The 27,792-nt window shown below is 64.6% G+C and overlaps 4 protein-coding genes across 4 annotated transcripts; 3 read left to right on the forward strand and 1 right to left on the reverse strand.

The window, feature by feature from the left end:
* Positions 1 to 13: 13 nt before the first annotated feature.
* On the forward strand, positions 14 to 1,553 carry TMEM203 (transmembrane protein 203). Its single transcript, XM_061199568.1, has one exon. It carries the CDS (start codon positions 256 to 258, stop codon positions 664 to 666), a length of 411 nt encoding a protein of 136 aa, XP_061055551.1. The 5' UTR covers positions 14 to 255; the 3' UTR covers positions 667 to 1,553.
* Positions 1,554 to 3,855: 2,302 nt separating this feature from the next.
* TPRN (taperin) lies at positions 3,856 to 12,258 on the forward strand. Its single transcript, XM_061200850.1, has 4 exons — positions 3,856 to 5,726; positions 11,251 to 11,506; positions 11,603 to 11,709; positions 11,820 to 12,258. Exons 1-4 carry the CDS (start codon positions 3,903 to 3,905, stop codon positions 11,880 to 11,882), a joined length of 2,250 nt encoding a protein of 749 aa, XP_061056833.1. The 5' UTR covers positions 3,856 to 3,902; the 3' UTR covers positions 11,883 to 12,258.
* Positions 12,259 to 13,565: 1,307 nt separating this feature from the next.
* Positions 13,566 to 15,248, reverse strand: SSNA1 (SS nuclear autoantigen 1). Its single transcript, XM_061199570.1, has 3 exons — positions 15,133 to 15,248; positions 14,457 to 14,656; positions 13,566 to 14,111 (listed from the first exon to the last, which is right to left on the reverse strand). Exons 1-3 carry the CDS (start codon positions 15,182 to 15,184, stop codon positions 14,004 to 14,006), a joined length of 360 nt encoding a protein of 119 aa, XP_061055553.1. The 5' UTR covers positions 15,185 to 15,248; the 3' UTR covers positions 13,566 to 14,003.
* A 21-nt stretch (positions 15,249 to 15,269) lies between these two features.
* ANAPC2 (anaphase promoting complex subunit 2) lies at positions 15,270 to 25,942 on the forward strand. Its single transcript, XM_061199569.1, has 13 exons — positions 15,270 to 15,463; positions 15,754 to 16,376; positions 17,337 to 17,469; positions 18,460 to 18,634; positions 18,804 to 18,923; positions 19,251 to 19,368; positions 20,049 to 20,230; positions 20,581 to 20,722; positions 21,085 to 21,160; positions 21,243 to 21,446; positions 24,955 to 25,084; positions 25,338 to 25,573; positions 25,662 to 25,942. The coding sequence occupies exons 1-13, from the start codon at positions 15,353 to 15,355 to the stop codon at positions 25,872 to 25,874; spliced, it is 2,463 nt and encodes an 820-aa protein (XP_061055552.1). The 5' UTR covers positions 15,270 to 15,352; the 3' UTR covers positions 25,875 to 25,942.
* Positions 25,943 to 27,792: the final 1,850 nt, after the last annotated feature.

Here is a 27,792-nt window from a genome sequence, read left to right on the forward strand (position 1 = left end):
CCTTGGGCCGCGCCCAGCGGGGCATGGCGTCCGAGCAAGGGGGTCGTCGGCTGGCGGTCAGTGCTGGGTCCCGGGCGGGGGCCGGGGGATCGGCTGCGTACCGGGGCCGAGGGCCGGGGCAGGCGGGGCCGCTTTCTGCCTGTCGCTGGCTGCGGCGGCGACGGCGGCAGGCGCCAGCGAGGCCCGTGGGGAGTGGCGGCGCAGCCTGGCGGGTGGGACCATCGGCCGGGCCCTGGCCCGCGCTCAACCGGCGCGATGCTTTTCTCGCTCCGGGAGCTGGTGCAGTGGCTGGGCTTCGCTACCTTCGAGATCTTCGTGCACCTGTTGGCCCTGTTGGTGTTCTCCGTGCTGCTGGCCCTGCGTGTGGACGGCCTGGCTCCCGGCCTCTCCTGGTGGAACGTGTTCGTGCCCTTCTTCGCCGCTGACGGGCTCAGCACCTACTTCACCACTATCGTCTCCGTGCGCCTCTTCCAGGATGGAGAGAAGCGGCTGGCCGTGCTCCGCCTTTTCTGGGTCCTCACGGTTCTTAGCCTGAAGTTCGTCTTCGAGATGTTGTTGTGCCAGAAGTTGGTGGAGCAGACTCGGGAGCTCTGGTTCGGCCTGATCACGTCTCCGGTCTTCATCCTCCTGCAGCTGCTCATGATCCGTGCCTGCCGGGTCAACTAGCCTCGCAGAAGATAAGCTAGAATGCGGGACCCCAGGCTGAGCTCCCACTTCTGCCGCACCAGAGGAGAAGTCTGGGTCTGAAAGCCAGCTTGTGCCCTGCTGGGTGCCCAGCTTTCTCTCTATCAGTCATGTCTGAAATTGTTCCCTCAGCAGGGCTAAAAAGAGCAGCCTTGATTCTTACAATGTATTCCCTCTTATTTCATGCTTTGAATAGCTAATCTTGAATTGAGATCCTGAGAAGGCCAGACAGTCCTGAACTCCTCTGACAGTTGGAAACTGCATATAAGTAAAATGTCCTGATGGGCTCTGAGTATTTTCATGGATCCTGGGAAAGTACCCACTGTGCAAAGGCTGCAAAGCTGGACTCGGGCTCTCCCCTGGCCAGCAGTGCTGACCTGAGAGCTTACTGCCCCATCCCCCCGGACAAGACTTCCTTAGATGCTTGAGCTCTAAAAAGTGTAAACCAGCTTGTGTCTCCTCCCCAGTTGCACTGGGGAGGATGGCTCTTTCTTCATTCCAGCCCAGGCAGACAGGAGTATGTTGAATAAGCATGATCGGGACCCTATCTGGATATCTGTCGCCTGAGAAAAGAACTTGCTTTCAACGCGCTGCTTGGCTTCCTATCCCAGCAGATTGCAGTGTCACGACTTTTCCACCACCTCATGGCCGGCACTGTTAGTGCACCTGAGACCTTTAGGCCGTCCTAAGGGACCAGAGAGAGGAACAGGTGCTCTGACGCGCATAGCCATTGAGACCTACACATGGGAAGTTTGCAGATGGTCTCAGGCCATGCCTGTTGGCCTAAGGGCTTTGGTTTGATGCCAGTCAGGTGCCAAATGAGAACATTTGCTGAGATAAAAATAAAATAAGAGAATGTTTTGCTGAAATGCACAGTGGTTGCCTGACCTTTTGAGGGTGAAATGAGATGAATGCTGAGACGCTCCCTGCTGTGTGGTGTAGCTGGTTAGAGCTGAGGTTGTAAGGGGGGGGGGTGCTGGAAATTGGCTAGAGCGTGCTGGGTGGATTGGGGCCAGTTCCCTCGGAGAATCCCTGCTTCCTGCCTAGGGAGCCAGGGTGAAGACAACCCAGGTGGACCAGTGTTGAGGACCTACCAAGCAGTTTGTGTGACATCAGAGTCTTTGTGGGCCTTGCTGATCTGCAGAGCAGGGGTCAGCAGTCTGTGGCCTGGGGTCTGTTTTTGTGCTGCCTATCAGCTAAGAATAACTTTTCCATTTTCAAAGGGTTGTAAAAACAAGAATGACAGAAAGCGAATGTGGCCTGGAGTGTACAGGGTCTCTCAATCTTGGCACAGTTGGCCTTCTGGGTCGGATCATTGCTGTGTGTGCAGAGGGAGAAGCCGTTTTGAGCATTGTAGAGTGTTTAGCGGCATCCCTGGCCTCCACTCACTAGATGCCAGTAGCACCCCTCACTTGTGACAACCACAAGTGTCTCCAGACATTGCCAGGTCTCCTGGAGGACAAAACTGTCCCTGGTAAGAACCACTGGGCTAAAATATTTCCTGTATGGCCCTTTACAGAACATGTCTTTGGACCCTTGTTCTAGTGAAGCAGCTTCATGACTCCTGTCCTGGGATGGATGCTGCATGGCCTGAACCATTGATATGCTTGAGCTGGAGGCTGGTGTAGTTTGTGCCACAGCTACAAAAATGTCTCCTACCCAGGATTGGCATAACTTGTGTCAAAGCCAGATACAAGCTGACCATTGGGAGCGGGTTTCCTTTTCATGTTATTCTTAGTTTGTGTGTTTTGTTGCTCCCCTGTTGTGTTCTGGTAGTTCAGGATTAGGTAATCCTGTCGGCATAGAAGTGATGAGCATGAGAAGGCTTAGCTTCCTTCGGAAAGGTGATTTAAGCAGAGTCCTGAAGGAACACTTGACCTCTGGAAGGCTGAAATCCAGTTTCTTTTCTCCGGCTGAATAAACAGGGCTGTTAAAGTACTGTTAACGTAGTGGTAGCTGCAGACTGCCATGGGATCCAGAAGCCGAGAAGGGCCCTGGGTTGAAACCCGCCCCTGGTCTCTGCAGAGCCCCAGGCGCTCTTGCAGCCTGGTCCCTGACAGATTAGTGGTGTGGGACGCAGTAGTGCCATTTTTGAACATCTGCTGACTGTAGGGCGGGTGATGGAAAGGCAGGTAACATTTGTCCTTGCCCGTGCCCACCGATTTCCCCTTCTCTCCTTGGCTCCCACAGGCCTGAAAGATTGTGGTGGGCACTGTGCAGCCCTCCACGGAGAGTGAACTTCCTCACGGCAAGTAGGCAGAGAAGCTGTGCCCTCAGGGTTAGCCTTGGGATGGGGCCGGTTCAGCGGGTGAATGGAATACACGCTGTGGCTTTTGTGGCTCTGTCTGCGTTGGAGAGTTGTGGGCCTGCTTGTGTGCGAGGAGAGAGTCCCCTGCCTCTGTGCCTGCTCACAGCTTCCGCACTCCCGTACGTGTTTGCTGGGCCCTGGATGACAAAGTGCGGGTAGAGAGTTTCCACCACCTGTCTGAGCCACAGAGTGGATTCTGGGGGCCGGCAAAAGTTGGGATTCCTGAGAAACCGGTTCCTCAGCACTGGTTGGGGCTCCAGCATTGGCATCTCCGTTAAGGCCCGTAGGGGACCGAGGACCGCAGCTGGGCAGTCCCTGGACCCGGAGGGTCCTGGACCGGGAGGCAAGAGGCTGGCGTGCAGCCGGCACACCGCCCACGGGAGCGGGACAGCCTTCCGGTCCCGGGTTGGCCCTTCCTCCACCGCGCTTTCCGCGGGGGTAACAGGCACGCAGAGTGCTGGCACGACGAGGAAAGACCAAACCTGGCCAAGGTCACACGCGACCTGGGGCCCAGGGGTCCGACCCGCCCACCGGCGAGGATCCACTCCCTCCGGGCTCCGCCCCGCGGGCGTGGCGCGCCAAGGGAGCAGAGGCGGAAGTGGGGGCCTCCACGGAGCGGCGTGAGGCGTCGCGGGCGTGTCCAAGGGGGACTCCCCAATGGGGACCAGCTCCCGCGATGGGCGCTGCTCCACTGAGGCCCGCGGGAAGGCGGGGTCGGGGTGAGCGCTCTCCAATCAGCACGGCTGGCCATCCTCCCTCCCATAGGTGAGGCCGCCGGGCGCGGGGCGGGTCTGAACAGGCCTCCCCCAATGGGCGGCGGTCAGGGGGGCGTGGCCGCGGCGCGAAGGCCGGCGGCGGGCGGCGGCCGCAGTTCCCGGCGCGCGCTGGCTCCGGCGGCCGCTCCGCAGCTATGGCAGGCCTGGGGCGGCCGGGCCCGGGGCCCCGCGCCACGATGCCCGCCTGGAAGCGAGAGATCCTGGAGCGGAAGCGGGCCAAGCTGGCGGCCTTGGGCGGGGGCGCGGCGCCGGGCGCCGGCGCGGGCGCGGCGGAGCCCGCGGGGCCGGCGGCCGAGCCGCTGGTGCTGGCCGAAAGCCTGGGCCCGCTGCGCGAGAACCCGTTCATGCGGCTCGAGTCGGAGCGGCGGCACGGGGCGCGGCGCGGCGGGGGCGCGGCGGGGCCGGGGGCGCGGTCCGCGCAACAGTTGCTGGAGCTGTACCGCTGCGTGCCCGGCGTGCGCACCATCCGCGCCGACAACATCCTCATTATCGAGTCGGCGCCCGGCTTCCCTTCCGCTCCCGGCCCCGGCCCCGGGCCGGCCCCGGCCGCCCGCATCCGCGCCGCCGAGGTGCTCGTGTACGAGGCGCCGCCGCCCCCCGGCCGCGTTAGCCGCCTGCTCCAGAAGTTCGACCCGCCGGCCGCGCCGCGCCGCCGCGGGAGCCCGGAGCGCGGCCGCCCCGTGCCGCCGCCCTCCCCGGGTCCGGCCCTGGTCCCGCGCGTGGGCGAGCGCGCCGCCTGCTTCCAGCCCGAGCCCGAGCGCTGCGGCGCAGGCCCCGGCCCCGGCCCCGGGCCCCGGCGCAGCGACTTCCTGCACAAGACCGGCAGCAACTCCTTTACTGTCCATCCACGGGGCCTGCGCCGCAGCGCGGGCACTCGCCCACTCCCCAACGGGCCCGCGGCCCCTGAGCGCCGGGTCGGCGCTGCCAGCGGCCTCACGGGCTCCGCGCCTGGGCCGGGCGAGTGGAAGCCAAAGGTGGAGTCGGGGGAGGCCCCCGCCCACCCTCCCCCCAGCCCCGGAACCCCCAGTGCCACTCCAGTCGCGCCCCCGGCATTGCCCACGCTCAGCCCTGCCAGTGCCACTCCCAGCCAGCGCCAGTGGGTCTCCGCGGCCACCAGCGCCAACGACTCCTTCGAGATACTGCCGGCCTCCAAGCCAGACATGGACACGATCCCTGCCGGGGACCTCCAGGCCCGGGCTCTGGCCAGCCTTCGCATGAACTCTCGAAACTCTTTCGTGTTCATCCCCAAGCGCAAGACTTCCGGGGCCCCTCCTGCGGAAGGGAGTCAGTCCGTGGGGCCTCCAGAGGGAGAAGTTGGCTGGGCCTCCCAGCACCAGGAGCGTGAAGCCCAGCAGGTGCCTGGAGCAGATGGTGTATTTGCCGGTGGGAGGAGCCCCTCGGGGGTCGAGGAGGGAGGCTGCCCCATGCCAGCCACTGCCCTCGTTGACTGGACCGTTCGGTGGCAGAGGCTGTCCTCACCACCCCCGTCCCCACTGGTCGCCACTGAAGCTGAGCCTGCCCAGGGCTTTGGGGTTCCTGGCTTGACCAAGAATGGCAGGGAGCCTGGGAGGCCAGGGCTGCCCGTCACCTTCATTGATGAGGTGGACTCGGAGGACGAGGTTCCCCAAGAAGCCAAACTGCCCTGCCCCGGGGCAGCTGCGCCTCCCCAGTACCACCCGCATCCCACCGGGCCTGGGCACCTGTCAGAGCTCCAGCACCGAGGTGGCAACACCTTCACGGTGGTGCCCAAGAGGAAGCCAGGGGCCCTGCAGGCCAACGGGGAGGCCAGGCCGAGGGAGGCTGAGGAAGAGGGGCCGGGCAGCCTTTCGGAGCCCCCTGCTGCCTTGGGGCCCTCAGTGAAGAAGCGCTACCCCACTGTGCGTGAGATTGAGGTGATTGGCGGCTACCTGGCCCTGCAGAAGTCCTGCCTCACCAAGGCCGGCTCTTCAAGGAAGAAGGTCAGTGGTGGCGAGTCACGGAGCTGTGGGTATAGCACGTGCCTTGTTCCCAGGACACCTGGCCTGGGTGTGGGACGGCTTCTACGTGGACCAGAGGAGAGCTGGAGCTGGGTAGCCGTGTAAGCTCCACGAGAGGTCAAGCTGGGGGGGAATCCCTGGCCTGGGTTCCAGCGGAACCCTAATGACCCTGGGGCTGCGGGGACGGCTTGCCTGCTCTGTACCTTGAAAGGCTGGTGGGGAGGGTCAGTCCAGCCAGGGCTTCGTCTGCTTGTTGGTTCTCGTGGCTCTATCTGAAATTGGCTGGGCAGGACTGTCCCTTTGTAGGTCCCGCTGTTGGCTCCACCCCAGCCTGGCTTTGAAGGGTGGCCTGGCATGTTCTTCTGGAGTCCTGGCTTATGCACTTAGCAGGTGCCAGGATGGAAGTGGAAAGGGGCAGGAGACCTTTGATTTGGGTGGGGTCGGATATCTACTGTCAGCTCTCCAGAAGGCATTCTGGCCTGGAGCTTAGCAGGATTTGGCTTCGCGTGAGTGTTTGTTGAGCTCCTAGTGTGTGGCAGGCCTGGTCTGAGGGGAGCGACGAAGACGCTCCCCTCACTGGGGAGGAGAGACCGAGGATGGAGAGAGACCCAGGTGCAGGGCCAGGAGCCTCTTGGAGCCTCACTCTCCTGGCAGGGCTGCTTGGTCGCCTGGAACCCTCTGGGCACAAGGAGACGTTCCTCAGATTCTTCCTGGTCATTCTAGCACCTAGCACCTGTGTCTGGCCCTGGGGCAAATTCCAAGGCCATCCCCACATGACCCTCCCCTGGAGCCGCGCACCCTCCCCCGGAACCGCGATGGTGTCTGGCAGGCTTCTCCTTTGGCTGCTGGTGTCTTGGCTCATCCCTGAGGCCACCTCTGCCCCAGCCTCAGTTTCCTTAGGGCCATGGGGGACGGTGATGTGCCTTGCGTCACTGGAGCCCCCTTACCCACTGTCCCATGGCACTGTCTAATTAGATGTGGCATCTCCTCTCTGTTTGCTTCCTTTGATTTCTTGCCTCGGGGCTGGCCTTGGCACTGTCCTTCCTTCCTGCATCATCCTCTCCTTCTCGAGTGAGGGCATCGGCCCTCCTGCCAGCTCCATCTGCCGGGCCAGGCATCCACACCCGTCGCCTGCAGCGCTTCTGGTGCGCCCCCAACCCCCGCCTGTCCTGCTCATCTGACCTTGCCTCACCCTCTACTCAGTGCTGCGGTCATCCAGTAGCCATGGTCACCAGCCCAACCCCCATGCTTGCCCTCTCCACCTTGTCTGCTCCTTCTCCTGCTTCCTGACCCTTGACCGCAGCTGCTCTGGGAGGCACCCTTTCCCACGCTAGCCTGGGGCGGTGGAGGTGACAGAAGCACCCTGCTTTGTAGACAGAGGATACTGAGGCCGGTGGAGGTCACGGAGCTCGTGGGGCGGGAACCAAGTGTGGCATGCTGTTAGAGCCCCTGTCCTAGCCCGGCTGCCCTTATACTGGGAGCCTGGCTGCAGCCCGGAGCCTGGTCATTCTGTCCCCAGCTGGGGGCAGAGCCGTGGGGGTCACTTGGGGCTTGGTTGGAGTGAGAAGGGCAGGGTGGGGGCCTGAGGGCCTCTCGAGGCAGGAACAAGTGATGGGAGGGAAGCGGGCCCTGGCCCGGCCTGGCACTCGGGCCAGCCTGGCCCCCGTCTCCGTGCCAGCCTGAGGGGTTGGGGGTCCAGATGGATGGTTCCTGGCATGGCCGAGTGGCCTGGCTGGGGCCGTGCCAGAGCAGCACGACCTGCTGGGGGTGATCTTCTGCCTGGGCACGCACTAGCTGCCCTGTCCAGGAAGAGCCAGAACGCCTATCGGGTGAGACAGAGGCATGGGGCTGCCCAGCCCTTCAGGATGACCTTGGGCTACTCCTGGCTTTATCCACCCCCTGTCATCCCACTTGCCTGCTGCCCCTGGACCTTGTCCTCGCCCAGCCCGCTCCAGCCAGCCTGTGGTTTCTATCACTGTCCTGCTCCCCCCGCCCCGCGTTCCAGGGACGTGGTGGCCTGGAGGCCAGCAGGACCTTGGGGACCTCCCAGGGCAGGGGTCCTGGTGCCTTTTCCAGGGGGCAGGTGAGGTGCAGCTCTTGACGGCGTGGCGCCTGCCCCCGGGTTGCCACCTCTCCGGTGCAGGGTGTTGCGCTCTCACCTGGCCTTGGAGGGCGGCAGCCCTGCCCTGGGTAGCGGGGGCGCCCAGCCGGCCAGGCACGCGTCCCCACTTAGTTATCTCTTGGCGGAATCACAGATACCCTCTCCCTCCGTCCCTTGCTGGCCCAGCCGGGCGCTGCAGGCCATCACGGCCACACCCCCTCTCGCCCCCGCCCCCGCCCCCAGGCTGTCCCAGTGGGTGGGGCCGGCCTGCAGCTCCGCACACCTGCCTCCCAGGGGGTCGGCGCTGTGGGCCTCTCCCCTTTGTGAGGTGCCAGCTGGCTGGGCTCCTGCCTGTCTGGTAGCTCCTTCCCCTCCCCTTTGCCCTCCTCACTTTCTAACCCGCCGATCCCCTGCCCAGCCCGAGCGTGCCACGTCCCCACGCCTTCACCCTCGCCTGCAGTGTAGCAGCCACCCTCACCCCGACCGCTCGGGTCCTCAGATCCGAGGCGCCGCTGCCCTGGGGGCCTGCCCCTCCACCCGCTCCTCCGCTGGCGGGCGCGGCCTCTCCTTTCGTCCGCTCTCCCTGCAGGCGCCGCCCCCGGTGGTCTTTTTGGACCCCGGGGACCACTGGAACAGGCCTGGACCCTCCTCCACTCAGCTTCCTCACTGGTGGGGGCGGGGGGGAGGCTGCCCTTGACTCAGGGCGTCCCACCTGGGCAGCTGTGGGAACTTCTCGGGGGCCGTGTGTGGCCCCCGGAGCTCGGGCTGAGTGGGGGATGGCGTGTGCTGGGGAGTGTGGCGTGGGGCGGGTGCTCACCCCGGGCCGGGGCGGCTGGAGCCCAGCTCCCAGCCCAGAGTGCAGGGTGGACACCCTTCAGTAACCCGAGCTGGGCGTGCCGGGCAGGGTGGGGTGAGGGGGACAAAGGGCTCTCTCCCCATGAGCGGCAGGAAGTGGGCCGAGTCAGGACCCACCTGCTGGCTGCACAGTGCAGCGGGCAAAGTCCCTGAGCCCGGTGACCAGGTGTGTGCAAGTGCCAGCCCCTGGCTGTGCCCCCCGCTGGTTCCGTCTGCCCGGGTTCTGGAGGCTGCCCCCGCCGCCCGGGCAGTATGAGTCACGGGGTGTCCTGTGACCCACAGACCCGCACTCACGAGGAGCCTGGAGACCGAAGGCGAGGTGGAACGTGACCGGAGCCCCGGGCCCCAGCTGGGCGCCGACAGGCCTGTGAGCCCCGCCCCTGCCTGGCTGGGCTGTGCCAGGCTCGGGGCCTGCTTGCACCCAGCCCCCTCGGTCTCCCCGCTCAGAGTTGGTCATGCGGACTAATGAGGGCTGCTGATCCGCTGGGCCCTGGCGACTGGCCCTTCCCTGTCTTCAGTGGTGGGGGATGGGCCCAGAGGGCTCAGGGTCATCAGGGACAACGCCGCGTACCCAGGAGCACCGTTCGCTGCGGGGCCCAGGATTGGGCCCCTGTGCTGGCAGCCCCATTCTGCCTTGGGCTCCTCCTGGGGTCTCTGGCCCCAGGTCTCAGGGAGCCAGTCTCGGGGGGCCCAGGTGACTCCATCGCCATAGGGGCCACAGGATCACCCCACACAGCTGCCCAGGTGGGATGCCCTGAGTCAAGGGCAGCCCCCAGCCCAGGGCAGGCCCCCTGCCAGTGGGGAAGCTGAGGGGAGGAGGGTCCAGGCCTGCCCCAGTGGTCCCTGGGCAGTGGGCGGGCACCTATGGGCTCTGGTGATTACCCCGTGCCAGGCCTCTGCTCTGTTTGGTCTCTGGGGGCGGGGGGGGGGGCGCGGGGGCAGCTGGAGGTCTGGGTGGGGCCCATGCGGGGACAGTCACGAACATCTCTATCCTGGTTTGATCCGTTTTTGGTGGTCGTCTGCCCGTCCGCTTGCGTCCCTGACTGCTCGTCTGTGTGGACAGCCGGGGCGAGGGCAGCAGCGACAGGGCTCGGAACCTGCCCAGCAAGTGCCTGTGTGGGCCGTGCTGAGACGGGCAAGTCCAGGAGCTCGGGGGGCGGGCGGGGATGCACACGGCTATGCGGGGCTGTGTGTGCCCGCGGGGCGGTGGCAGGAGCGCATCGCGCTCCTCTCTGGACACTGGCTCGGCAGGGCAGTGCCTCCCACTCCTGACCGGCCCTGCATGTTACCCCGAGGCCGGGGTCCCTCTGCTGCCCAGGGCTGCAAGCCCGGCCCTTCTGCGAGGCCCCTCCCCGTCCTGCTGTCCCCAGGCCCCAAGGTTCTCTGCCTGGGGGCCCGACTCCCGCCCCTGGCTCTTTCCAGGGGAAGAGGAGGAACTTGAGCTGGCTGCGGTGTCCTGTGCCCTGGAGTTTAATATTTCGAGCTCCAGCAGGGCTGCTCCCATCTGCTGCAGGCGGGCAGCTCTCGTATTCATTACCGCCCTGCCGGGCCCGGCCGAGCCCTGCCGAGCAGGCCTTGGGGGACGTGCGACTCTTGTGGGGAGCCTAGTCCCGGTCTCGGAGGGTGAGGATCCTGACTCCCAGTGCCCAAGTGCTTCTACCAGCGCCTATCCCCATAGCCCCTCAGAACCGGCAGCCTAGTCTGGCCTCTGAGGCCTCTGGGAAAGGAGATTTGCTGCGCGTGAAATTCTGGAGCCTGCAGAGTGGGCAGGGTGGACGTGGGCCATGTGGGCGGTCTGAGTGGGAGGAGAGGGTCACTGACCCCCACTCGGTGCAGCCTCGGGCTACCTCTGACTCCGTCTGCAAAGTAGGTGATAGCACTTGGTGCCACTTTCCCGGGGCTGGCACGTGGCAGCCGCCCGGCTTCCATGCGGGCCCTTGGGGGCCTGGCTTTGGGTGTGCCGGGCCCTTGCCCAACAGTGGTGGTCTGTGCCGAGCTGGGTAGGCAGGATCATCCGGGTGCCTGGCGAGCTGGGACGTGAACTCAGCCCTGGAGAGAGGCACCAGCCAATAGGAGGGGCTGCTGGAAGCGTAGATGTGGGTTCCCCAAGTGCAGCCTCACCTGGACCTTGCTCCTGCCGGGGAGCCTCTGGCTGGGAGATGTGGCTGGTGCCCTGCTCCCCTGAGAAGGCAGACCTGCAACCCTGGGAACTGCCTTAGAGGCTTCTGGAGACCCTGAGGCTTTGGGCTCCTGGTGCTGGCTGGGGTCTGGCCCTTGGGCGGGGTGGGTCACTTGGGATGCGGTGAGCCTGGGGTGGGGAGGGGATGGGTGAGACCTGGGCCGCAGGTGTTGGACACCCTGAGCCTGCAGGGTCCAGGTGGAGGGGACTTCTCTGATGAGGGGCAGCCCCCCACTTCTCAGAACCTTTGAAGGACCAACGGAGTGTTCGGCTTTTGCTCTGGTCTGACACCCGCACGGTACCCGCTTGGTCCAGCTGGAGGAGCCCTGTGGCTGGGAACAGCACTTTCACTGACGTGCCTCCTGCCCTAGATGAAGATCTCCTTCAATGACAAGAGTCTGCAGACTACGTTTGAGTACCCCCCCGAGAGCTCCCTGCAGGAGGAAGAGGCAGAGGCCGAGAAGGGGAGAGAGGAAGAGGAGGAGGAGGAGGAGGAGGAGGAAGAGGAGGAGGAGGGGTCCGGCTCAGACACGGCGGCGGAGAAGCCCTTTGTGCTCTTCCTGCCCCGAGCCACGTTCGTGAACAGCGTGGGCCCCGAGAGCCCTCGGCTGCCGGATGGCAGCTCCGGTGAGTGCCCGCCTGTGGGGATGGGCAGCCCAGAGGGTGGCCTGGGCCACGTGGTCATGCAGCCGCACATCCACCGGTGTGCCTGTCGGCCCGCAGGCCTGTCCAGCTACACTCCGAAGCACTCCGTGGCCTTCAGCAAGTGGCAGGAGCGGGCGCTGGAGCATGCTCCGAGCACGGAGGAGCCCCCGTCCAAGGAGGTCATGGTGAGCGGGGTGGGGCAGGCGGGCGGACGCCCAGGGAAGGGGGGCGCGGCGGCGGGGGGGCTCTAACGCCTGGACAAGCCCCATCCACCGCCTCTGTGCCCCTCTCTCAGCTCACCCCTGCCGGTCAGGATGACCTCGCGGACTTCCGAAGCGAGCCAGCCCTCTACTTCTGAGCCCCGCCCTACCAGGACAGCGAAGGCTGAGCCCCAGGTGCCTGGGAGCTGCACCCCTTCTGCCCCACCAGGCCTGCCCTCCCACATCCCGCTCTCCCTCCCTGGGGCCTCCCAAGTAGGCCGGTACTCGAGGCCTGAGCCTGGGGCACCCGGGACTCACTCGACCCCGGCTCGGGGGCACTGCCTGTGGGGGAGGGGTGTTGTCCTGCTATACGCCATGCCCAGCGGCTGTCGGGTGCATCTGGGGTGGGGGCTGACGGGACCCTGACACCACCCCCAGCCCACGCTCCCCATGTCATCCACTCCGTTTCTGATGAACGGCAAGTCTTTTCCCGCCTCTGATGATGGACTCAATAAACAGCCCTGGACGAGGCCGCCTCTACCTTCCTTGCGTGGTTCTCGGCTGGAAAAAGGGGGAGCGGGGCTGGGGTCTGCAGGGCTACGCTGAGGCACTGGCAGCGGGGAGGCGGCCACCCACCCGGGGTGTGATGCAGGCCCAGCTTGGGTTTCTGTGCCCGGGGGAGGCGGTCCAGGGTAACACCCCACACTGCACAGCCCTGGTGCCCCAGGCTCTCTCCCCACCCCTGTGGCCCTAGTTGCCCTGCTTCTCCTCCCAGCCACCCCCTTGGCTGGGAGAGGGACTTCCCTGTGCCTACCCTGTGAGCACCCCCAGTCTCTGGAGCTCCCCTTGCCTCCCAGAAGCGGCTCAGTGGGCGCTATGGTGGGAGGTGGGACGACAGGTAAGCTCTCTGGGGTCTGGAACTCTGGGGGCCCGGGGGTTGCTGCAGCTATCAGGTCCGAAGTGGTTTCCCTGAAGGGCCAGAGCCTGGGGGTGGACGAAGTGCAGGGCAGGTGGTGGGCAGAGCCTCAGGGATCTTGCCTCCTGTTTGGATTGGAAGGTTCCCTGACCCACAGGGGCCTGCAGGAAGGCCATGGCAGGCAGATCACTCCCCTGGGGTAATGTCAGCAGAGAGAGCTGATGGATCTGGAAAGGTGACAGAAGACAGAGCTGCCCACTAGGGAGCGGCTCCCGGCTGGGCTGACTGCCTGTGCCGAGACAGGCCGTTCACAGTCCTGGCATCAGATGCAAGTCTTTTCCTCTTGGAGCATCAAGCCCACGGGAAATGCCACCTGGCCAGGCTCGGGAGGGAGGAAGGCGTTTTCTTGGGAATGGTGGGCCCAGGTTTCTGCAGACCTTCTTAATCAACACATGCTTCCCAATCCCCCTATTCCCCACGGACAGCAATTGCAGGGACCCCACGGGGGCTGACAGGCCAAGACAGATGGACCCATGGAGGACTCGGGATGGAAGGCAGGGCCCTGGGCTGCATGGGAGACTGGCCTGTGACCAGAGAGTGGGAGCAGGGGTGCTGCTGTCCGGCAGAATCTGGAATCACTGAGCTGGGGTGCAGCCATTCCCAGGAGACCTGAGCACAGGAAGAGCGTCTCCTTGGGCCAGGCCTTATGCTAGAAACCAGGACCAGCGGCCCTGATGGGAGAGGTGGGTGATGGGGGTCACGTGAAATGCTTAGGAGCACCCTTAGCTCTGAGTGCAAGGCCGGTCACAGGGAAAGCCATCCCTTCACGGAGGAGCCGTATTACAACTGGCCAAGGATTCGTATTTTGACTCTAGGGGGGCCCAGCAGCCGCACACTCCGGACGCAGGCAGCAGACTGACGTGCATCCTTCCAAAGACAATCTTTACTGCCGGTCACAGGCCCCCGGCGAGCTCTGCGGTGAAAGAAGGGCCCAGCCCCTCCCCCACTTGCCTGGGCACCTGCCGGGCGAGGGAGGGGTGACAGGACTCCCAAGGTGCTGAGACCAGAAGCGGGCCTTCCCCGCAGCCCCAGGCTGGTGTGGAGGCCTCAGTGGGACCCTGAGTAGAGCTGCCCTCCCCAGCGCCTGCGTGAGCTCAGAGCCAGGAACCCCACCTGGTGGGCTACGCTCAGGTCTTTCCTGTCACCCAGAGCCAGTGAAGGTTGGCAGTTGCCTCTCGGCACCAAAGACAACGAGAGGGAAAAGCTGCTGCCGTGAAGAACAAAGATGCTTCGAAGACAGACTTGCCGGGGGCTGAGCCGTAGAGGGGGCGCAGTGGAGGCAGGCCCTCCGCCTGTGGCCTCGTCAGCTGTCCTTGCCTCCGCTGCTCCTCTGCTCAGGGGCTGCGGCCTTGGTCAGGTTCCCCGCTTCCCTCTTCAGGACACTAAGCAGAGTCTGCGAGCTCTCCAGGATCTGCGAACAGAGACACCAGCCGGTTAGCACCGCTCCTCCTGTTGGAAAGCTCCCGCAGCCCAGCCCCCCTCCCGGGCCAGGGCCCTTCTCCCCTCTGAGTCTGGCCCAAAGCCCCTTCCTCGCACCCTGGGAAGCCAGGCCGAGGTCGGCTCTGGCTCCTGCCGCTGCTCTGCCGCTCACAGTCCGGAACCCGCTACGCGGTGATGAGCATGGTGCCAACAACAGGACCCAGGTCACTCTGAGCGCCGTATTGTCACTCCACGGGGGGCCTACAGCCTGTCTAGGCACCCCTGGGCCAGAAACCCTTGACGGGCTCGGCCCAGCACGCGGGCCCCCGAGCCCCACCTTGAGGTAGGCAGCCTCCGTCTCCGCGATGGTCCGATCGAACTCATTCCGAGAGGCTATCTTGCGAGCCAAGTTCTCGTTGACTCGGGCCAGCTTCTCCGTCAGCTGCCTCACCTCATTCTGCAGCCGCTGCTTCTCCTCCTCTTCCTGCTGGATCTGCCGGCACAACTCTTCCCGCTTCTGACACAGCTCCTCGATGCCTAGGGTGGGCCGAGAGAAACAGGCGCGGTGGGCCCGGGGCAGGAAGGATAGCACCGCCCCTCCAGCTCTGGAGTCCCCTGCTCTGGAGGAGAGAAGGCTAGTGGATAGTGGAGGACCCGGGTGCCGGATGGGCCACCTTTCGCCCGAGCCAGGCCAATGTCCTGCGTCCGAGAAGTCTCAGCGTTAAAGAAAGCACCGCGCGAGGCTCGAGGCATGAGGCCGGGAGGCCGTGCGTACTCAAGCCCATTGTCCTCTGCTCACTCCACAGATATCTAGCCCTCGGGGCGAGCCACACCGCGGCTGTGCGCTGGGCAGGTCCGCACGGCGTCCGCGCCGCCCCGGCCCGGAAAGCCGCGCACGGACCGTACAACACGCTCGGCCGCGCGCTGCGGGCCAGCTACTGCCCGCGACCGCAGGCCGGCGAGACCCACGCCCTCCCAGCCTGCCCGGCGGGCCCCACCGCTCGGCCGCTCACATTTGACCAGCTCGTTGTTGTAGTTCTGCAGCGCCGCGCCCTGCTGGGTCATGGTCGCCGCCCGGGGTCCCGGCCTCTCCAACCGCCGTTACCGCATCCGGGCCCGCGCCTGCGCACTGCCTACAGACGGCGTGTCCACGGCGCACGTCACCGCCGCGCGCCTCTCGTTTGCGTCATCGCCGCGCGCCGCGCCGGCGGCTCTAGGAGCTGGTGGGCGCAGATGGCGGCGGCGGAAGCGGCGGCGCACAATGACCCCGGACCTGCCCAAGAGCTGCTGGTGGCCTGGAATACCGTGAGCACCGGACTGGTGCCGCCGGCCGCTCTGGGACTGGTGAGGCCCGAGAAGAGGGCGGCGGGCCCGTGCGGGGTTCCCGGGACCCTGCGCGTCCACTCTCGGGCTCATACGGATCCCTCCGCCCGCTTCTGTCCAGCCTGTTTCCCCCGGAGTCTTCTCCTGTTCCACAGCCTGTCCCTAAGCGTGGGCCCTGCATCCGTGCGACGAAGGGCAGCGGGGTTTCCGTAGGCTCCCCTGCGCTTTGTCCCTTTCCTGTCTCTCTTCGTCTGTCACCGCTCTCTCCACCTCTGCGCTGTGTTCTCTTCTTACAGTTTTCTATACTCCAGGCATCCTCCCGGACCAGCGGTGCGGTCCCTCCAAAGGAGGAGGAGCTCCGGGCGGCGGTGGAGGTTCTCAGGGGCCACGGTCTGCACTCGGTCCTGGAGGAGTGGTTTGCAGAGGTGCTGCAGAACGACCTGCAGGCTAACATATCCCTCGAGTTCTGGAATGCCGTCTCCCAACGTGAGAACTGTGCAGACGAGCCCCAGTGCCTTCTGCTGCTCCTCGATGCTTTCGGGCTCCTGGAGAGCCGCCTGGATCCCTACCTGCGTAGTCTAGAGCTCCTGGAGAAATGGACTCGCCTGGGCTTGCTTATGGGCACCGGTGCTCAGGGGCTTCGGGAAAAGGTTCATACCACATTGCGGGGCGTCTTGTTCTTTTCCACTCCCAGAGCTTTTCAGGAGATGATCCAGCGTCTCTATGGGCGCTTCTTGAGAGTTTACATGCAGAGTAAGAGGAAAGGAGAAGGAGGAACCGACCCCGAACTGGAGGGGGAATTGGACAGCAGATACGCCCGCCGCCGGTACTACCGCCTTCTGCAGAGCCCACTCTGTGCGGGATGTGGCAGTGACAAGCAGCAGTGCTGGTGCCGCCAGGCGCTGGAGCAGTTCCACCAGCTCAGCCAAGTCCTGTGAGTACTTGTGCCTGCGTGGCCATGCCCCTGTTCCTCCTGGCTCCTGCTTGCCCCTCTGGGTCCAGCTGGCCCCTGCAGAGAGCTGCTGAGCTGGCTGGGGGTCTCTGCCGCCTGTCCTGGTCGCCAAAGAGAGGGTCCCCAGGATCCGTGTGTTGTGAGTTTATACCTTTCGCCCTGGCCACAGGTGCACCTGTCATTCGCCCTAGCTCAGGGTTTCACACTTTGCTTATGCTAAGATTCCACGTGATTCTGAATTTCCTGGGCTGTGCAGAATTTTGCTGTGCTGTTTGTGGGCTCTCAGGAGAGGAACGGTGTTTATCCTATGGTTGCAAAAGGTGCGACTATTCTTTCTTCTTTCTAGAACAAGTTAGAGATTAGATCAACGTGTTGGGCAAACTGATTATCCTTCTGGTCTGTCGAGGAGGCAAGGATCTTGTTGTTAGAGCCAGGTCCTGTCGTGTGGTCCCTCCACTGTCTGTGGTCACTTATGATGACTTTGTCACTTTGAGTGAAGTGGTAGCAGTGTAGCTGTTAGAGAGTCTCTTAGCTGGACTGAGGGTGTGGCCTGATCCACAGAAGCTTCGTTCTCTCAGGACCCTTTGTCCTCGTAGATCGGCATCTACACCAAGGAGCACAGACAGCTGCATCTGTGTTTGTGGGACCAGGGTAGTGACGTATTTAGCTGTTGTCTCAGGGCTATTTCTGGGAGATGAGCCTTAGCCCCAGTAGCCAGACACGTTGATCACGTGGAGAAGGCCAGTGTCCCGGCCTGGGCAGAGAGGCCAGCTGGGGAGGGCGGGTGGTCACTGGCCAGTGCTTGTTTTCGCAGCAGCTTTTCCTCGAGGCCTCTGGTGCCGTTGTGCCCCCGACGGGAGAGCTGTGGGAGGCACGTGCTGGGGTGGGGTTGGGCACGCGTGCGTGTGCTCTGCGTTCTCCACGGGCGGGGCTCTTCTCCAGACACAGGCTTAGTCTGCTGGAGCGGGTCAGTGCCGAGGCTGTGACCACCACCCTGCACCAAGTGACCCGGGAGAGGATGGAGGACCGCTGCCGGGGCGAGTACGAGCGCTCCTTCCTGCGTGAGTTCCACAAGGTGAGGACCCCCCGCGGGCTGTGTCCTTGTGGACTAGAGGTTTCTGGCAAAACTGACACCTTGGCTTTAGAAACAGCCAGAGCGTGGAGAGCCGGGTGCATCAGGACGTTGCTGGTGATTGAAGTTGTCTTGGTGCTGGGTGGAGGCCAGTCATTCTGGGCCCATCCTGGTGATAGCAAGGAAGAGCCTGTGACACGCTTAGTGAGGTCTGCGCAGGGTCACGTGGCTGGAGGCCATGCCAAGGTCTGGGGTATCCCAGTGGGGGGCCTCGGGGGCATCCACACTATTGGGACGTGGTCTGGGATCTGCTCTGGGCTGCACAGAGTTGAGGAAGAGCTGCGCCCAACCACGGGGGTCCTCAGCCTGCTCCCACTTCCCGCCTGTTCCCCTCCACTGCTCTTGCTATCTCTCTCCTGAGGATGCAGGTAAGCTGTGCGGGTGAGGGGTGGGGTTCAAAGCCAGCGTCCCTGCCGCGGGGGGGGTGGTGTGAAGCTGGAGGTCTGGCGGGTAGCTGTGCCGTCCCTAGGCGGCACATCGTCCGTGTGGTCTTGCCGGTGGCTGGGTGGCCGTGGGAAGACGTGCACGCGCTCGGGTCCGTGTGGTAGGGTGTCCTGTGGATTTAACGTGCACGGGCTCAGAAGTGTTCCCGGTAGGTGCTGTGGGTTGTGCGTGGGGGGGTCTCGTTGTGCATGGGACCCCCAGGGTGTGCCCATCCGCTCAGACGTAGCGCCCTGTGTCGGAGCCACTGTTGCTGGGGATGAGCATGGGTGCTGGTGTGTGTGGAAGGGGCCTGGGTGTGTGTTGATGGAGGCCCTGGGAGGCCTCCTTTGGGTCCCTCGTCCTGCTGATTTTAATGTGCTCTTGGTCTCCAGAGTAGGTGGCCTTGGGGGCTCCCAGGGCCCAGCCAGCGGGGCGGGCAGCTGTGTGGCTTCTCCTCGTCTCTGCTCTGGGCGTGGCCCCCAGAGTCCCACACCTGTGTCCTCCCGACAGTGGATTGAGAGGGTGGTCGGCTGGCTGGGCAAGGTGTTCCTGCAGGATGGCCCCAGCAGGCCTGCATCCCCAGAGGCCGGGAGCAGCCTGCGCCGGTGGCGCTGCCACGTGCAGAGGTTCTTCTATCGCATCTACGCCAGCCTGCGCATCGAGGAGCTCTTCAGCATCATCCGAGGTCGGCCCACCTGCCAGGGAGCCATCTTCCTATGCCTCTGCCCTTCAGCTCATTGAGGGTGGGGCGGCGGGCACATCTGGGACCGCGGTGTCTCGAGCAGAGCCAGGCCCCTCGCACACAGTGTGTGCTCGCCACGTGTGCACGTGCCAGGACCGGCCTCTCCCTGCAGACTTCCCGGACTCCCGGCCGGCCGTGGAAGACCTCAAGTACTGCCTGGAGAGGACCGACCAGAGGCCGCAGCTTCTTGTGTCCCTCAAGGCTGCCCTGGAGACGCGACTCCTCCACCCAGGTGCTGCCGAGGCCCACCCGCCATTCACCCTCAGGGCCCAGATCTGGAAGCCCAGGCCTGGGGCCTGTGGAGGGAGCGGGTTAAGAGGCAGTTTTGTGTGGTCCTTCGGAGGCAGGGGCAGCGCCCGGTCCCTTTAGAACAGACCCCACTTTGCAAGGGGAGAAAGCAAGTGAGTGCAGGGGTAGGGGAGGGAACAGGTCCCTGCAGATCACGCGGGTCTCCTGGGGGTGAGGTGGGACCTGCAGGTCACCTGACCAGGGTGGCTGCCTCCGCGTCCCTGTGTTGCCTGGGCCCTTCTGTGACAGAGCTCTCCCATCCCGGCCGTAGGCGTGAATACGTGTGACATCATCACCCTGTACATCTCCGCCATCAAGGCGCTGCGTGTGCTGGATCCCTCCATGGTTGTCCTGGAGGTGGCCTGTGAGCCCATTCGCCGCTACCTGAGGTGAGCACCAGGGGCCGACTCCAGGAAGCTGCTCAGAGCTCCCAGCCCCACTCGTGCAGCTGCACTCCCCGTGGGTCTTGCTGGAGCCAGAGGGATGTGGTCCTTGGGGAGCCAGGGATGCTCCATCTCCCCTCCCGGGCTGGGGCTCCTTCCTTCTGCCAGTGCTGCTTCCCATGCCTGTAGCCCAGGGTCACCAGGCCCGTGTGCAGGCCGGGGGCCCACACCAGCACGGACAGGTGCCCCTGCTCAGCTTTGCCTCGTGCCAGCCTGGCCCCAGGGCTGACGGGAAGGGTCGGGCCTTGTGTTGCTGGCCTTCTACCACGAGGAGCAGAGCCTCTCGGGCTGTCTGCCGGGGAATGTGTTTGAGCAGGCGCCATGCACAGCCACCCAGAAACCCCTAAGGGCACAGTGGAGGCTCGGGGATAGGGCCGGGCAGCGTCTGGAGCTGCCCTGACGCAGGCCTGCTGCCTCCTGGCCGTGCGTGGCCTGGCCTTGGGTCTGTCTCGTCATCTCAGCTCCTACTCCTAGAAAATGACAGCTTTTTAGTTTTAGGGGTGGCGGGGTCGGGGAGGGCGTCTCATGGGCTTGCCTTTAGCACGTGACTGACGGCCCTGGCTGCAGGGGTCAGGTGGGGTCCCGTGTTCAGGTGGGACAGGCGGTGAGGGGCTCGTGCCTGGCAGGACGCGGGAGGACACGGTGCGGCAGATCGTGGCAGGGCTGACCGGGGACTCGGATGGGACGGGGGACTTGGCTGTTGAGCTGTCCAAGACGGACCCGGCAAGCCTGGAGACCGGCCAGGACAGCGAGGATGACTCGGGCGAGCCAGAGGACTGGGTCCCCGACCCTGTGGACGCGGATCCAGGTCAGCGCCTGCCGGCCCTGCTGCCAGGCTCTGGATTTCGGGGGGTGGTCCAGTCGGGCAGGCACTCTGGTCTCCAGTTTGTTGCCATGTGGGCTCTAGAGCTCAAGGGGATCCACGGTCAGAGTGTAACCCCGCCTGGTTCCCCAGGGTTCTTCACCTGGCTTGGGTGGCGTCCCCATCCAGGCCCGTGGGGGGTGCCCTGCCTGCCCCACCTGCTTCTGCCGCTTCAGCTGGAGAAGGAGTGGGTTTTCGGCATCCCCACCTCGTGGGCTTGGCCGGGCAGGAGCCGCCTGGCACCATCTGTGCCGCCTCCATGTCTGAGAGGCGCCGGTGGTGCCCGTGCCGTGCAGGGAAGTCCAGCTCTAAGCGGCGCTCCTCGGACATCATCAGCCTGCTGGTCAGCATCTACGGCAGCAAGGACCTTTTCATCAACGAGTACCGCTCGCTGCTGGCCGACCGCCTGCTGCACCAGTTCAGCTTCAGCCCCGAGCGGTGAGGCCTGTGAGGTGCCACTCCGGGTCCCCAGGGAGGCGTGGCCTCCGCTCGCAGTGGCTGCTCTCCGTTAGCCCTGGTGCGCGTCGGGGATGCGCTGGGTCCCCGAGGCTGGGTGGGGACTGACCTGTGCTTGGCTTCTGCCCCCCGGGGAAGGGTGGGCCTGGGGGCAGCCAAGGAGCCTGGGGCGGTAGGTCCCAGGGCTTCCGGCCCTCCTGGGGTGGAGTGGGCACAGGGCTCCCACCTCTCCTCCTGGGCTGGGGGCGTCCCTGCTCCGGGGAGGGGGTTGGGGGGCAGTGTCGCTCTGCAGGTGCCGGTTGGGGCGGGGGCACACCACAGCCCTCAGAGGTGCGCCCTTCCAGGGAGATCCGCAACGTCGAGCTGCTGAAGCTGCGCTTTGGCGAGGCCCCGATGCACTTCTGCGAGGTCATGCTCAAGGTAGCTGCCTGGGGCTCCGCGCCACCGCCCGGCCCCTACCCCTGCCAGTCGGGACCTTCAGGAGGCCCCGTCTCCCCCGCAGGACATGGCAGACTCGCGCCGCATCAATGCCAACATCCGCGAGGAGGACGAGAAGCGGCCCGCAGAGGAGCAGCCGCCGTTTGGGGTCTACGCCGTCATCCTCTCCAGCGAGTTCTGGCCGCCCTTCAAGGATGAGAAGCTGGAGGTTCCCGAGGACGTCAGGGAGGCCCTGGAGGTCTACTGCAGGAAGTACGAGAAGCTGAAGGTATGGCCGCGCCGCCGGGGCGCCTCGGACGAGTCCCTCCGCGTCTGTGCCCTGCGCTCAGCGCCCTCCCCTGCCCTCCTGGCAGCCTGGCTGTGCAGGTGTGCACACTCTCTGCACGCCCTCCTGTGCCCCCAAGGCGCCGGGAGTGGGCGTGCCCCTGGGCTGCCTCTTCCACCGTCCACCCTCTTGGCCTCAGAGCTAGGGGCGGGGCTGCAGTGATCGCGCCAGGGGGAGTCGGGGGCTGTGTCTCCTCCACGCGCGTCTCCAGGGAGTCTCCAGGTTGCTTTTCAGGTGTTTGACTTCTATGATCCTCCGCCATCCCGCCCCTCCCTGGCTTGTTTCCCTGGAAGCTGCTCTCTGGAGTGCCAGGGCGCTTGGGGACCCAGCCCATGCTGTCTGCTGTCAGGTCCCTGGGGCCACAGGGCTCGGCAAGGAGAAGGGGGTGTGTGGGCTGGTCAGGAGGCCAGGGGCCAGGAGTGGCCAATTGGCAGAGTTTATCGCTCGTCCCCTCCAGTCCTGGCGTTGGGAGTCCAGGTGAGAGGTGTGGGCAGGTGGAGCCTGGCGTGGGCAAGGGTCCGTGGCACGGAGGACCCTTCTTTCAGGTGATGGTTCAGAGGAGCCGTGTTGGGAGAGAGGAGGGAGTTGGGACACCTGTCCCAGGTTTCAGGGGACAGGAGGAGAAGTGGGTTCTGGGGCGTTCAGTCTGATGAGTGGGGTGTGGGGCCTGAGAGGCCACCGGCTGGAGGAGATGCCAAGCACCCAAGCAGAGGACAGGGCCGCAGGTGTCTAGGGTGCAGACCCTGAGCCCTGGAGGGACCTGGGACACCCCTGGAGGTGGGAGCCCTCAGGACAGAGCCCCAGGAGGGCGGCAGGTGGGGCCGGGCCGGGACCCTTCCTGCCCCTGCGTGGGGGGTGGTGCTTGCTCTGTGGGGCCTCGGCGCTGCCCCCCCCCCCGGTGGAGGACGTCCACGTGGCCCGCCCATGTGCTCGGCGCCCTCCCCTGCCGCTCTGGCTGCCCTGCTGGCCTCTGCGCCGCAGCTCGCCTGCCTGGAGAGGCCCCGCCGGCTTCCTCCGGAGTCCCACCCGGGGCCTGGGGGTGGCTCAGGCATGTCCTCCTTCTCAGGCCCGTGTACCCGGCGTGACGGCACTGGAGCGGCCGGGCAGGCCCCCGGTCTGTGCCAAGAGGTCAGGCCCGTGGCCACGGTGCCTCTGCCTCCCGCCAGCCGGGCTCCTGGCCCGAGGACTGCGCTGGACACGTGGGGGTGGCCGTGCCTGTGCCATCTGCTGCTGGGCCTCGCGTGTGCCCGCTGCAGGCTGGAGTGGTGGTAAAGGTCACAGCCTTGGAGCCAGAGTGTGTGGTTATGAGCTTGGCCAGCTGCCAGCTATAGAGAGGTTAGCTGTCGCCCCCCTTCAGAGCTGGGGGAGTGAAGAAGGACTTAGAGCAGCGCTTAGCTCAGAGTGACCAGTGTTCCCCGGGGCAGCCCTAACAAAGTACCCCAGACAGGAGCCATCGATGCACTGGAAACTTATTGTCTCAGTTCTGGCAGCCAGAAGTTCAAAGCCAAGGTATGGGCAGGGCAGCGCTCCCTCCAAAGGCTCCAGGGGAGGATCCTCTTGCCTCTTCCAGCTGCTGGGGCTCCAGATGTTGCTTGGCTTGTAGAGGCGTCACTCTGACCCCTGCATCGTGCCCCACAGCCTCTCCCGGTGTCTCTGTGTCCAAATTCTCCTCTTCTTATGGGGACACCAGTCATACTGGATTAAGGGCCCCCCATGCCAGTGTGACCTCACCTTAACTAGCTGCATCTGTAGTGACCCGACTGGCAAATAGGGTTACATTCTGAGGCACTGGGGGTGAGGACTTTAACATCATTTGTGGAGGTCACAGTTCAACCTGTGAGAGTCTACTCTCTGGCCCCCCAAATTCACGTTCTTCTCACGTGCAAGATACATTTAGCCACGTCTACCGTCCCCAAAGTCTTAACCATTCTGGCACCAACTCAAAGTCCCAGATCTCTAAGTCAGGTCAGGGTGAGAGCTGGGGCACGATCCTCCTTCAGCTGTAAACCTGTGAATAAATATCTCTCTGCTTCCGAAGTCCAGTGGTGGGACAGGCGTTGGGCAGACACCTGACCTCCAAAAAGGAGATACTGGAAGGAAGGGAGGGTTCCCAGGCCCTAAGCAAGTCTGAAATCCACTGGAGGAAGTTCCCCTCCATTTGGCTGGATGCCAGTCTTCTCTGCCCTGGAGGGCAGCCCCACCCTGCCAGGCCAGGCCTCTGCATCACGGCCCTGCCCTCAGAGTCATGCTCTCCTTTGGCCATCCCTCCCTTTCCACCCAGGCTGGCCTCGGTTCCACTGCTATTAAATTCTCAGGAACCTTGTTGGCCTGCATGCAGTTCTCGGCGTCCAGTCCGTGGGCCTGGGGGCTCTCACACCTCTCCTGGACCCTCTCTGTCCTGGCTCCTGGGCACTGCTGGTTGGTGCCACCTTGACACAGGTTACCTCTAGGGCCATACGGGCTCTGTCTGCAGAGCCCACGGCCAGGTGTGCAAACCCCCGAGTGCTGCTGGCTCCCTTCTGCTCACCAGGTCCTTCCTCGGTTTTCCCTCTCAAGTCACTACAAGTGGTGAGGAGAAAGCAGGCTGCACCTTCCATACTTTGCTTGGAAATCTCAACCTAACATCCAGGTTCCTCCCTCGCGAGTTCTGCTTTCCACCCAGCAGAGCACGTCTCTGCCGCCGTGTGACGGGGTCGCCTTTCCTCCCATCTCCGGTGATGTGTTCCTTGCTTCAACAGGCCTCACTGGAATGGCCTTTCCTGTCTGTGTTTCTGCCGGTAGTCTCTCCAGGGCAACCCAGGATTTTATGAGCATGCAGCTCAAAACTTTCCCAGCCCTCCCCATCCCCCAACACCACAGCCACATCCACGTGTTCTAAAAAGGTATTTGCTACAGCAGCACCTTCCCCTCCGGCTGAAGTCTGTATTGCTGTCCCATGGTGGCTGTAACAAAGTACCGCACACCAGGTGCTAAAACAGGAACTTCTCTTAGCTCTGGAGGCCAGGGTGTGAGATGGAGGTGTGGGCCTTCTAGAGGCTGCGGGCGAGTCCTTCCTGCCTCTTCCAGCCTCCAGGGGGGCCTGTGTCGCTCCAGCCTCGAACACCGTCTGCCCTCCCGTGAGGACCCTGATTGAGTTAGATAAGGGTTCATGGGACTCCAGCACGACCTCTTCTTCCCTAACGACATCTGCAAAGGCCTGGTTTCCAAGTCAGGTCACTTTCTGAGGTCCTGGGGCCAGGACTTGGACGTTTCCCTCAGAGGCACAGGGGCCCTCGCTGTTAGGGGGTGCCGGTTGAGGGGGAGGGGACTGGAGTCCCGCTGTGTGCTGGTCCCGTCGCTGCCTGCCGGGGTGGGGGCAGGTCAGGGAGCCCTTCCTCACCCGGTCCCAGGTAGCAAAGCCTTGTCCAGCCGGACCCGCTGGGCGGCCTGTGCTGACCCCAGCCCTCCCCAGGCCATGCGGACGCTCAGCTGGAAGCACACCTTGGGCCTGGTGACCATGGATGTAGAGCTGGCTGACCGTACCCTGTCTGTGGCGGTGACCCCTGTGCAGGCGGTGGTCCTGCTGTACTTCCAGGACCAAGGTGAGCCCCCAGCTGCCCTGCTCTGGCCACGCCTCCCGGGAGGGCACCGTTCTGTCCCCGGTGGAGGGTGGGTGGAGGGTGGGCAGGACCCAGGCGTCCCAGAGCCATGCGGGCAGTAGGCCCTTCCCGCCCGCCCCCCCGCTGGGGCCTGGCTGTGCTGTGAGGGTCCTGCCGGTCCTGCTGAGCTGGGCCGACGAGCTGAGGGGGCACAGCCCCGCCCAGCATGCCGTGTGCTCGGCCGCCCTGCCCACAGCCAGCTGGACCCTGGAGGAGCTGAGCAAGGTGGTGAAGATGCCCGTGGCGCTGCTGCGGCGGCGCGTGTCGGTGTGGCTGCAGCAGGGCGTGCTGCGAGAGGAGCCGGCCGGCACCTTCTCGGTGGTGGAGGAGGAGCGGCCCCAGGACCGGGACAGCATGGTGCTCATCGACAGCGACGACGAGAGCGACTCGGGCATGGCCTCGCAGGCCGACCAGAAGGAGGAGGAGCTGCTGGTGCGCCCGGGGCCTAGCAGGTGGGGGCGGGTGGGGGGGCCGCCCAGAGGGGGGTCTGACCGCCGGCCCCCGGCCGCTGTGCCCCCAGCTCTTCTGGACGTACATCCAGGCCATGCTGACCAACCTGGAGAGCCTGTCGCTGGAGCGCATCTACAGCATGCTGCGCATGTTCGTGGTCACCGGCCCCGCGCTGGCCGAGATCGACCTGCAGGAGCTCCAGGGCTTCCTGCAGAGGAAGGTGCGCGACCAGCAGCTCGTCTACTCCGCTGGCGTCTACCGCCTGCCCAAGAGCTGCGGCTGAGCCGTCGCCAGGCCCCGCCCCGCCGCCGCCCAGCCCCCGAATGAGAGTAAAGCAGATGGTTCTCCCTCCTTCCCTGTCCTGCTGGCTCTGTGGGCTTCGTGGACACACGGTCAGGCTCTCCCTCCAGACTGGCCTCCAACAGAGCCTGGCAGAGCCCGGCTCCCAGGAGTTCGCGGGGAGCTGCACACCTGGGTTTGGGCTCCAGGCCGGGAGTCCTGGCACGTGGTGTCTCTGGGACACCGTGGCTGACAGAGGCCCCCGTCACTCGTGGTTTGGGCAGGAGCTCACCGGGGGTGGGCTGTCTGGGAGATGGGCCCTCCTGGGCCACCCTCCTGAGGGACCTCCAGCTCCAGCCTCACCCCTCTGGCCTTTGAAAGAAGCCCTCGGGTCCCCCTCTCTCTGCTGGCGTGAGGGTCTGGCGCCCAAGTGCTGGGCTGAGAGCCCCAGGGCTGCTGCTGGGGCCCCAGGGGCTCCATCAGAATGCGTGAGGTGGGCGGGTGGCCAGGCAGCCCCTGTGAAGCCAAGAACTTCTTGCGTCTCCAGCATGACCTGCTGCCTGGGATACGCCTAGGCTCGGGCAGCTGCCGTGCTGGGGGCTTCCAAGGAAGAGTGCTTTCAGAAAGGCCAGTTCTTTCCGTGCCCCGAGGCGTGTGGTCAGGAGCGCCTGGGGGCCTCGATGTTCCTAGCACAAGATGCCGGGCCCAGTGAGTCCAGCCATCCCCAGAGCTGCAGCACAGGGCGGTTGTGTCCGGAGCACAGGGTCCTGTCCGAGGCCAGCACTGGGGGCCCCGCACTGCCCTTGCTCCCAGGTCCCAGGAGGCGGGGAGGCTGTTAGCTCTGCCAGGCCCGAGGCCTTCAAAGCTGCGCTCGGTGCCGCAGCCTCCGTGGCCCAGACCTTCACTTGTCCAGCGGGAACTGATCGAGCCTGGTGGCGCCGTCCCCACGGCAACAAAGGCCCTTTGGAAGGAACGTCTCCACTGCCCTGCTCCTCCCTGCGGTGCGTTCCCAGGCCTGGAGCCGTGCCCGCTGCCCCCAGACATGCTGCGGCTCCTCACCAGTCTGCGCCCAGTGCCCCCGCTCCTCTCTTTGGCCTGTTATGCTCGAGGGCCCTAGCGTCAGTCCTGCTCTGGGGCTTTTCTTTCTTTTGTTTCTTGGCTGTGCCGTGCAGTTTCTGGGGTCTCAGTTCCCCACCCAGGGATGAACCCAGGCCACAGTAGTGAAAGCCCGCAATCCTAACCCCTAGACTGCCCGGGAACTCCCTCCAGGGCTTTTCCTTCTTGCTCCACGGAGTGGTGTTTGCTGTGGGGTTTGGAGAGATGAGCTGCGTAGCCTTAGCAGTTTGAGGACTGACAGGCCAGTGGGTCCCCCCCTTGGGCTCCACCTGCTTGGCCCCTCCAAGGTGGGCTGCACTGTGGTCACAAGAGGGGCTTGGGACTTCCCTGGTGGCACAGTGGTTAAGAATCCGCCTGCCAATGCAGGGGACACGGGTTTGAGCCCTGGTCTGGGAAGATCCCACATGCCACGCAGCAGCTAAGCCCGTGCGCCACAACTACTGAGCCTGTGCTCTAGGGCCCACGAGCCACAACTACTGAAGCCCGCGCGCCTAGAGCCTGTGCGCCACAACAAGAGAAGCCGCCGCAATGAGAAGGCCCCGCACTGCGACGAAGAGTGGCCCCGGCTCACCGGAACTAGAGAAAGCCTGCGCACGGCGGCGAAGACCCAATGCAGCCAAAAATAAATAAATAAGTAATAAAGACACTTAAAAAAAGAAGAGGGACTTCCTGCCTGGCACTGGGCCGGGCATGCCTTCGTCATCCTAACCAGGATGCAGACCTGCTGGACTGGCCTGGCAGGGTGGCAGTGCCAGCCACTGGGCCTGGACACACCTGCTCTGAGTCCCTTTGGACTCAGTTTGTGG

This window comes from Eubalaena glacialis, chromosome 9 (genome assembly GCF_028564815.1).
Source record: "Eubalaena glacialis isolate mEubGla1 chromosome 9, mEubGla1.1.hap2.+ XY, whole genome shotgun sequence".
Taxonomy (NCBI): Eukaryota; Metazoa; Chordata; class Mammalia; order Artiodactyla; family Balaenidae; genus Eubalaena; species Eubalaena glacialis.